The 9,916-nt window shown below is 46.8% G+C and overlaps 1 protein-coding gene across 1 annotated transcript; it reads right to left on the reverse strand.

Moving 5' to 3' along the window:
* Positions 1–244: 244 nt before the first annotated feature.
* LOC123164058 (phosphoenolpyruvate carboxylase 1) lies at positions 245–7,484 on the reverse strand. The gene is made up of 10 exons (XM_044581471.1): positions 7,183–7,484; positions 6,692–7,083; positions 6,478–6,562; positions 3,342–3,564; positions 3,052–3,155; positions 2,785–2,872; positions 2,442–2,596; positions 1,340–2,338; positions 879–1,265; positions 245–806 (listed from the first exon to the last, which is right to left on the reverse strand). The coding sequence occupies exons 1-10, from the start codon at positions 7,357–7,359 to the stop codon at positions 513–515; spliced, it is 2,904 nt and encodes a 967-aa protein (XP_044437406.1). The 5' UTR covers positions 7,360–7,484; the 3' UTR covers positions 245–512.
* Between the last annotated feature and the right edge of the window lie 2,432 nt (positions 7,485–9,916).

A 9,916-nucleotide genomic window follows, 5' to 3' on the forward strand; every position in this document is an offset into this window, starting at 1 on the left:
TCATTTTTAGGGCAAAAAAATTACTCAAATGGTAAGTGTCACATATGTGACACGAAGTAAGACTACCCTGACGTTTTTACAACTAAATTTGCCATCCGAAAAGAGGAACAAGAAAACAAGAAAACACTAAAACTTGTCATTGAACATAAAGTTGCCATGTTTCACAACTAAAGTTGCCATCCTCGTGTAACTAAAATTGTCATCAAAAAACATCAGGCGGAATCGCTTCGTGTCACACGTGCACTTATCATTGTTTGAATATTATAAAATGCAAAATACCATTGCATGAAAGAGTATATATTGAGTTTATGTGCCATTAGCCGCACAGAAGAGTTTATACTGTTTATACATCAGTCACGCATCTATACATTATTTTCACAATTTTATTTCTCCAGCACAAAAAGAAGGCGCAGTGACCCGGCCACCCGGGGGAACCGAGAAATCCAGTGGCAGCTGGTGCCTTCAGCACTGCGCAGATTCAAGCACACAGCAAAAACCTTGGCAATCTGAATCTAGCCCGTGTTCTGCATGCCGGCGGCGATGCCCTTCATGGTGAGGATGAGCGTGTCCTCCAGCCCCGGCGCGTACTCGCTCGCCGCGTTGAGCTTCACCAGCGACGCCGGCTGGTTCTCGTCGGCGAACTCCTTGGACAGTGGCGGCTGCGCCGTCACCTGGAAGCTGGGGTCCCTGATCCGCTTCAGCGTGTAGGCCTGGCACACGTTCAGGGTGGTGATGTACGGGTCCCGCAGCCGCAGCCGCTGCTTCAGGTACGGGTCGTCTTCAAGAACGTCCCTATGTCCAGCAACCTGCACGGCAAGAGATGATTAGAAATCGCCATGAAATGTGGAGCTAGCTAGAAGAATGTGAATCCTCCTCACCTGGACAAGCAGCTTTTTGGTGTCCTCGAAGTTGCTCCTCAGCTGCTCCCCGAGGGGTTTGAGCTCGTCGGCGACGAGCAGCTCGTCGTAGAGCGCGGCGATCCCGGGGTCTCCCTTGGCGAACACCATCTCCAGCAGGTCCAGCGTGACCCTGAAGAAGGGCCACTCGTTGTACATCTCCCTGAGGGCCTGGACGTTCCTGATGTCCTTTTGCATGATGTGCTTGAACGCGGCGCCGAAGCCGAGCCACACGGGGAGGTGGAACCTCGTCTGCGTCCAGGCGAAGATCCACGGGATGGCGCGCAGCGTCTCGATGCCGCCGCTCGGCTTCCTCTTCGACGGCCGGCTGCCGATGTTCATCCTGCCGTACTCTGTCTCAGGTGTCGCCTACAAGGGAAACAGATTCATTACCACGCTATTTGTGGTCGATACAACAGGCATTGATCTTGTCAGGAACCTACCGATCTGAAGTACTCGACGAATCGTGGTTCTTTGAAGACCATGGCGCGGTACTCCTCCGTGGCCACGACGGCCATCTCGTCCATGAGGGCGCGCCACTCGGGCTTGGGGGAGACCGGCGGGTGCATGCCGTGCTCCAGGGTGGCGGCCGTGAACCGCTGCAGAGTCCGGAAGCAGAGGTGCTCCTCGCCGAACGAGTGCTCGATCACCTCGCCCTGCACCGTCACGCGGAGCGACCCGTTCACCGTCTCCGGCGGCTGGGACAGTATGGCCAGGTGGGTCGGCCCGCCGCCCCTGCCGACCGTGCCGCCCCTCCCGTGGAACATGGTCAGCTTCACCCCGTACTGCTTCGCCACCTTGACCAGCTCCTCCTGCGCCTTGTACAGCTGCCACGCCGCGGACAGGCGGCCGGCGTCCTTGCCGGAGTCGGAGTAGCCGATCATGACCTCCTGCTTGCCGCCTATCCGGTCCATGTACCAGTCGATCGAGAACAGCCGCGCGACGGCCGCGGGGGCGGCCTCCAGGTCGGCTAGCTTCTCGAACAGCGGGACCACCCTGAGGGGGTGCCCCACGTGGCACTCCCGCTGCAGGAGCTCGACGGCGAGCACGTCGGACGGCGCCGTCGCCATGGAGATGATGTAGGCGCCGAAGCAGTCCGGCGGGAGCTCGGCGAGGACGCGGAACGTGCCGAGGACGTCGGCCACCTCCTCGGTCATGGGGAGGTCGCCGCCAAACAGCGGGCGCCTGCCCCTCAGCTCCGACAGCAGCCACTCCTGCCGCTTCTCCTCGGGCCACGAGCGGTACGAGCCGATGCCGAGGTGCGCGGTGATCGCGTCCAGCGCGTCGGTGTGCCGGTCCGACTCCTGCCGGATGTCGAGCTTGACGAGGGACAGGCCGAAGGTCGACACCTGACGGAGGAAGTCGAGGAGGCTCCCGTCGGCGACGGTCTTGTCGCCGCAATCGCACAGTGATCGGTAGCACAGCTCGAGGGGCTCCAGGAACTGTCAGATCATAAAGGAAAATGTGCTCAGCAACATTGCAACAATCATAACCACATGCGGGAACAATGGATGAATCGCCATGGAGGCGTGCCCGTTTGATCACCTGTTCGACATCGGTGAAGGTGGAGTCCGCGGGGATGTCAGAAGACCCGCTGGTGAGAAGATGGCGGGAACGTTCGCGTGTGTAGTACAGTTTGTCCCGCACATAGCCCAGTATCACACGGTAAGGTTCAGTCGGGGGAACTTGCTTCCAGAACTCTGCATCAGTAGCTCAAATTTTTAGTATTGAAACAGACAGGATTAGCAGAGCAAATTCAAGATCCTCGAAGCTAAACTGATTGACAAGGCAAAACAGCACAAATGGCAATTCAAGATCCTTGAAACAACACACCAACATAGGGATGAAAATCACTTTTTGAAATGGACACAAAACTACTTTGTCTTACCTATGTAATGTTTTTCGGCTTTCCTTGAAGCGCGGTGTAGTTCCTCAGCGCGGACGCGAAGTTCATCGTTGCATCGCCACATCGAGAGCTGCCAAATGTACAAGATAAGCAATTAGTTTCTTCTTTTTTGAACCAGGCATAACCCCTTTCCATTAAATGAATAACGGAAATACAATCATTCGGATAAGCAATTAGCATTTGAACCTACAAGCAAAGAAAACTAAAAGGGCAAATCGACATGGGAAGTGAGAAGCTTTTAAGCAATACCTCGAACATGAGCTCTTCTATCTGTGAGAAGTGCAAGTTAGCAGCCATCATTCTGGCCAACAGGCATACATCCCTTGTCACCTCTGGTGTGACTCTGGGATTTCCTACATAGCCAGGGACAGAGTTTCAGAAAAAAAAAAGTGTTACCACTTGCCAAGACTAGGAAACATAGTAGTAACTGACACCCAATCTTATGCAGTTTGAACAGGAAAAATGTATAGAGTTGGCCTCTCAAGGAGAAATAAAAGAGAGAGTTAAATGAGAAACAACACATGTGAGGAGAAATTCACCATCACGGTCACCACCCATCCAAGAAGAGAACTGAATGAGAGGAGCATTGTATGGAAGACGCTCATCGATTCCGATATTCTTAAGAGCTGTGTCCACGCGGCGTAAGAACTTGGGTACACCCTTCCATATAGTTTCATGGAAGTAACTCATCCCGGCACGCATTTCATCCTGTGGAGTGGGCTGTGTTCTCCGGATTTCGTCAGTTCGGAAAGCAGCTTGAATCTGTGAGGAGACCCAAATTAGCAAAAACGTGATTACTAGTGTATGACAGAAGAAGATAAGTAGAGGAAATACACAGAAGGATGCCAGATTCCAGTAGATTTCTTCTCTGGAAAACAGTATTCAAATAGTTATATAATTCAAATTGCATGGTTCAGTGAGAAAATAAACATAGTAGGTCAAATGGTGATAGGGAATGTAGGTTAGACAAAAGCGGCTATACATTGTTCATGAAAAATAAGATCTGGTGTGTACAAACAATGTAATAATTTTAGCAAGAACCTTGACACACTTTCTCACTATTTAATCAAGTTGTTTTTGATCGATGTATTTTTTGCCAGAAACATATTACTTAATTTCTCACAAGGATTAAAATAATGTAGTGGTGGCAATGAAGAACTTTTTCAAATGGTCGCGTAGTGTGACAATTTTTAAGAACAAATAACTATATTTCCAATGCAAAGTAACTGATTTGGTCCTATTTATGTATAGCTGTAGCCTATATGTGCTCAAATTTGACAATTTTTGAAATTTCGGTAGGTATCAAATATTTTTCATCTCAGATAAGATTAATTAAATTTAAATGAAATGAAATTTTGTTGGGCTTCATCTAAATTCAATGAAAGTTGTTCAAAATAATTCTAAAGTAATTTCTGAAAATGGATATTTTTGTGAGGACCGATTTTTTTAACCAAAAGTTTAAACCCTATTAAAGCAAATATTTTTATGAAGCATCATTCTAAGTCTCGAAAGCTATTATGCAACACAGCCATATTTTCCTGTAGTGTTGAGGATCCTACTAAACCAAACTGGTTTGTCTAAACTCCTAAGGATTGAGCGGTATCCCTTTTTTTTGCAGGTGAAGAAATGACAAGTCAATTAACGTCGGAGCCCTATGATAGTTATCTCATATTAATGGTGGTTTGCAAATAGATAAATTTAAAATTAAGACAATCCAATATTATTATAAGTATACAAAGTGGCCTTGAATTCCGATTTTGGAAATATTTCAACCACTACGGGAATGGACAAAATTCATTGAACTTAAGTGATTTCATTTGCATTGCGGCCAACGGACATGGACCAAATGTTCACTGAAATTCAACCAAAATTTTGAAATATTGTAAAGTATTTTGAAAATTATTTGAATTACTGTGTACTACTGAAATGGTCGGAATATTTTGACTATTGAAATATATTGTCCACCTTTCTCCATTAGTTCGGACTTTTGGATGAGTTGACTGAAGCATGGAATTCAATATGGTATCAGAACTAAGAGGTCTTGGGTTCAAAACCCTCCAAATGCAATATTAAAGTAAAAAAAAATTGTGCATCCTACATCGATCTCATGTCTAAGCACCAAAAAAGTCTAAACATGAGGGAGGGGTGTTGAAATATATTGTCCGCCTCTCTTCACCAGTTCAGACTTTTGGATGAATTGGTTGGAGCATGAATTCAATATTGACGTCTACTGAACTTATTGAAATACAACGAATTTATCGGCATCTTACTGAAAAGTGAAAAGGTAAATTATAATAATATGGAAATAACCGGTTGAATCATAGGCTAACCCAGCAGATTACTCAATTACCTATGACATTTCTTTTCAGGACATGTTGCCAGGAAAATACTTTTAAAAAAAAAAGTGGCACACAACTATGACATTTCATTCCTATAGCAGAACCAAAGAATCCTTTGATTCGTCAAATACATGGATCTAGTGAAGTCAATTACGGCACTTCATACAAACAGCCAGTATAATATTTCCACATACCCTTGGCGGTTCATGCAAAGGCATATGCTCTTTGTTTAGTGCAAAACCAAAGTGAAGATGAACTCGAACTCTGCTAATATATTGTAAAGTGTATATACTCAACAATTTCTGTCCTTCTCAGGTGACACTAGGCGTCCATACATTTAATTTTAATCATTCCGTCAACGTATGACTGAACCCAAAGACCAAGATTAGGATACTATATGTGGCAAGAGACCACTGAGGAAGAGGGAAGTCTAACATGTCACCTTGTTAGTATATTCACTCACACCACATAACTCAAATCGACAACAGCGGCATGGTTCGCCGCCTCAAACAATAACTCTTCTCATCCTCACCGCTTGATGGATACGAAACACCACAACGGTTGCATCTTCGAGGGTGACCGACCATCGGTATCTCATCTCTTCGCAACCATCAAAGACGAGGTGCGCCTTTAGGCTATGGCCGGCGCCACCGGAATAAAAACATCATACCCGAGAGTTAGTTTTTCAGTGTTTTGGGGGCTGAGCAATTCCCTTTCTGTATGCTCCAACGCCCGCTACCATGCCTCTAGCGCATATGGCTAAGTGAGCGTCTGTAATAATTTGTTGTCACTCTTCTTCTATGAATGAAAAAAAAACTCAACCCTTGCGTATTCGCGGAAAAAAACATTTATGGACATGCTTGAAATAGCATAGCGATTAAATGTTACTGCACCCCTCGCCTGGTTTAGTGGATCCAAAATTATGATAGAGTTGAACAACAATTGGAAAAGGACCCCAATAGCCGCAAACGTATGCCGGGAGTGATAGCATTTGGGAACGTTTTTTAAGCAATTTGTGTTAGCGAGCGTGGCAATTTTAGTTGGCACGCATGGCAACTCCGCTGCAATTCTATTTTCGCCAGAAAATTGCCGCTCTAAACTTGCCATCCTCACAACAACTAAACTTGCCATAAAAATGCTCGCAATTGCCATCCGGTCCAGCGAATGTTCTCTGGTTTGATTATCGTTGCAAAATTGATGATGATGATGATGATGCTGCTGCTGCTGCTACACAACATTTCCCAAATAACTTCTCCCCAAACATTTTATGTTCATCAAGCAAAATTCTCATGCACGCATATAGCTAGTTGGAGCTGTGATTGTGCAACACGTATACCTCTCTCTGAAGAGCCTCGTCGAGCTCTTGCTTGTCGTCGGCCGTGATGTCCTTGGCGTAGAGCTGCCTCAGGCAATTCCGTATCCTGCGCGCACAGAAGCTCCATTACTCTGTTAATAATAAGCTTCGAAATGCAACAGAAATTACTGTGGTAACAGAACCCGATTCATTTCATGGCTGCCTGGCTCAATGGAGTAATTTGAAAGAAATCAACCTGCCGTGCTTCTGGAGGAGTGACCTCCGGATGGACTGCGTGGGGTGGGCGGTGAAGACGAGGTCGACGGTCTGGTTCTTGAGCGCGTCGAACACCTCCTCGCGGGTCTTGCCCAGGTCGGACACCAGCCTCTTGAGCGTCTCCTCGATGTCGGACTCGGTGGTGGCGGAGGCCTCGTCGGCGAAGTCCCCGCGCTTGAGCTTGTTCCTGCGGCGGTTCGCGATCTGCACCTCCTCGGCGAGGTTGGCAAGATTGAGCATGTGGGAGAAGGAGCTGGCCACGACGATGGAGTCGGCCGGGGCCAGCCCCGTGAGCCTGCCGCCGAGCTCGTCCAGCCGCGCCGCGTCGCGGTCCCCCTCGTACTCCGCCGCCACCTCGTAGCAGTCCTGCACCTGCAGCGAGCGACGGCCGGCCGGCGAGGTCAGGCTCCTTTCATGCTCGTCAGGGGAGGGAAAGGTCAATGGAAAGTACTATGGATTAAGAGTACGTACGAACTCGCGGAGGTGTGGGCCGTGGAGGTCCTGGAGGATGTCGAGGAAGCGGTCGACGAGGAGGGCGTCGTACTCGACGAGCTTGTCGTCCTCGGAGACCTTGCCGGGGGCGAGGAGGCGCAGCTGCGCGTCGATGGAGTGGTGCCGCTCCATGGGAGCCGCTGAGGACGACGACATGTCCTTGTTCGCGCCGAGCAAAGGAGGAGGAAGCGGTGTGTGCCTCTCGCGCTCTCCGTCGGTCGGACGGACGGACGGACAGTGTGTTGTGTGTATGGCTGCGAGTGTGGATGGGATGATGGGGCAGTGGCCTGTGGGTGGGTGTCTAAATAAGCACCGGACGGTGGTGTGTGACTGCTGAGTGTGTGCACGGGAAAAGTACGGCCCTTGGCGGTTGGAAAGGCGGCCTAAAGCGGATGCACGGGCGCCCAAAAACTAATAAAAATCTCCTTAAAAAAATCTGAATCTCCTTATAAAATAACCAAAATCTGAAAGAACAACAAACTAAATTTTATCAATGTCTTTGGTTGTGTCTGAAGTTTTATAACTAATCAAAATCCAAAAGGGAAGCAAACTAAAATTTTATCAATGTCTAGGTTGTATCTGAAGTTTTATTATTTTGTTTCTATTGCTATTAATTTTTTGGCCCAAATTGGCAACTCTAGTTCATTTCCTGATAATAATTAGCTAAATCATGAGCCATGAAAACTTTGGCTACCACATTATTCGGTAGGGTAATATAGGTTTAGGACATCTCCGAGGGCAACTGTCTAATTTCCTCCCCCACATGTCTCATGTCCAAACATGTACGTGGACATGTTTGGACAACTAAGAGTTGTTCCAAATAAACCTCCCCTCCAACGACAAACTTCATTTGCCCTTCCCCATTTCCATGCATCTTGCAGGCATCCGATGCGGAGGTGAATGTTGATGGCTTTGGTCCGGCTATGTTTATGCCTTCTCATTGGGAAGCCCTTATACCTTTCCGGAGCGCCTCCCCGTTTTTTTGGCGGTAGGCGACGGAATCTTCTATGACTAACGACTGCTGGTGGATGATGTGGACCACTTGTTCGTCCTTGAACAAGGACAACACAGACATCGTGGATGAACTAGACGCCAACCAAGTGGGACACACTGGAGTGCCGGAAGCGACGACCTGGACGAGTTGGATGTCGCATCGCTCCACCAATGCTAGGATGTCGGGGATGGCGCTCGGTTGCCTTAACGGCGTTGAGGTCCTCTAGTGACATGCATCGGCTGCTGGATGGAGGGATAAATGGCGAGCTCCTCATCGTCCTCTGCCTCCAGGTGGTCCCAATTAGGGTTGGCTTCCGCCTAGACGGGGAGGGCGACATCCTAGAGCCAAGGCCTGAGGGAGGGGGTGTAATAGAGAAGAGCCCATACATTATAGGAGAAAAAAGGAACATGGTGGATCAATTCGATGGTAGTGTGGTGGCTGGCACGATTTCCTGTTTGTCGCATTCTACGGCAATTAGTTGAGGCTACACACACTTCAATCGACTAATGGAGCGATAGGCGGGCCATCCCAAAGCTACATTATACGGCGAGCCACCAGTTTTGGGGACCTTCTAAAAGGCTCCTAATCGGTTTTGGGAACCTTGTAGAAGTTTCCTGGGTTTTTCTTTCTTTTCATTTTTTACTAGTTTTCTATGTCTTCTTTCGGGTTTTTCTTGTTTCTTTTTTCCTTTTTAAAATATATTCAAATTTTTCATAAAATGTTTTCATTTGCAACATTTTTTCACATATTAAGAAACTGCTCGTGTTTTTTTAAAAAGGGGACTAAAAATACATTTAACAAAATTTTGTTTTGAAATTTCTAAAAAAATTCACATTTTAAAATTTTGTTTGCATATTCAAAAAATGTATTTTAATGTTTGGATATTAAAAAATGTTCCCGTTTTCAAAATCTATCTACAAACTCAAATAATGCTCTTGAATTTTCAAAAAATTCTCTGTGTTTCCAAAAAGAAATTAAAAATGTCAAAATGGTACGAAATCCAAAAAAACTTTGTGTTTTACAAAAAAAATGGTCAAAAATTTCAAAAAAATGTTCATGTTTTTCGAAAATGCTTAAAACAAAAAATTGGCCGAAAAATAGTCTGGTACGACGCATGGACCGCTAGAATGAACCGGCTCGCTGCAATGCACCAAGTGGGAAAAAACAGACGACATGGTAGCCGAGCCGGTACAATAATCGGCTCGGTATAGTTTGCTCGGCGCTCGCTGCTCCACTGGACAGGCACAGTCGGGGGAAGCCCATGTGTGTCGCGCGTATATATGACGCAGAACGCGCCACATACGAGGTCACGTGTGCGGCGAATATATCTCACTTGATGCGAGACGAAAGGATCTCTCGCGTGAAGCGTGTACAGTAATGGGCCAACCCACTCACGACTATTTTTGCAAGAAATAGAGTAAAAAAAAAGGGTAGCGCAAGGGATAAATCTTGTGATCTTCTCGTTGCTTCGCAGTACTATTGGCACTGAGCTAACATCAAGTTCGTGCTTAATAAGTAGGGCGCGGCCTACTAAAAGGAAAAGTGTCGGTTATCACACTGGTTTTCCATATTGTTTTTGTTTTTCTTTTCACCAGTTTTTCGTCGTTACTTTCTCTAATTTAACTGTTTTTTTTTGTTTTCTTTCTTTTTCCGCCATTTTTTAGTTTTCTCCGGGTTTTTCTGTTTTCTTTTTTTGTCTGGTTTCCTTATTTTTTGTCC

The sequence above is a fragment of the Triticum aestivum genome, chromosome 7D, assembly GCF_018294505.1.
Source record: "Triticum aestivum cultivar Chinese Spring chromosome 7D, IWGSC CS RefSeq v2.1, whole genome shotgun sequence".
NCBI classification, from domain to species: Eukaryota; Viridiplantae; Streptophyta; class Magnoliopsida; order Poales; family Poaceae; genus Triticum; species Triticum aestivum.

Excerpts from the sequence above, each read along its gene's own strand:
- LOC123164058 (XM_044581471.1), bottom strand. The coding sequence starts at position 7,359 with ATGTCGTCGTCCTCAGCGGCTCCCATGGAGCGGCACCACTCCATCGAC. Across the intron at positions 2,873-3,051 it reads TAGAAGAGCTCATGTTCGAG|CTCTCGATGTGGCGATGCAA; the intron begins GTATTGCTTAAA and ends TACATTTGGCAG. Across the intron at positions 2,597-2,784 it reads AGCCGAAAAACATTACATAG|AGTTCTGGAAGCAAGTTCCC; the intron begins GTAAGACAAAGT and ends CTACTGATGCAG.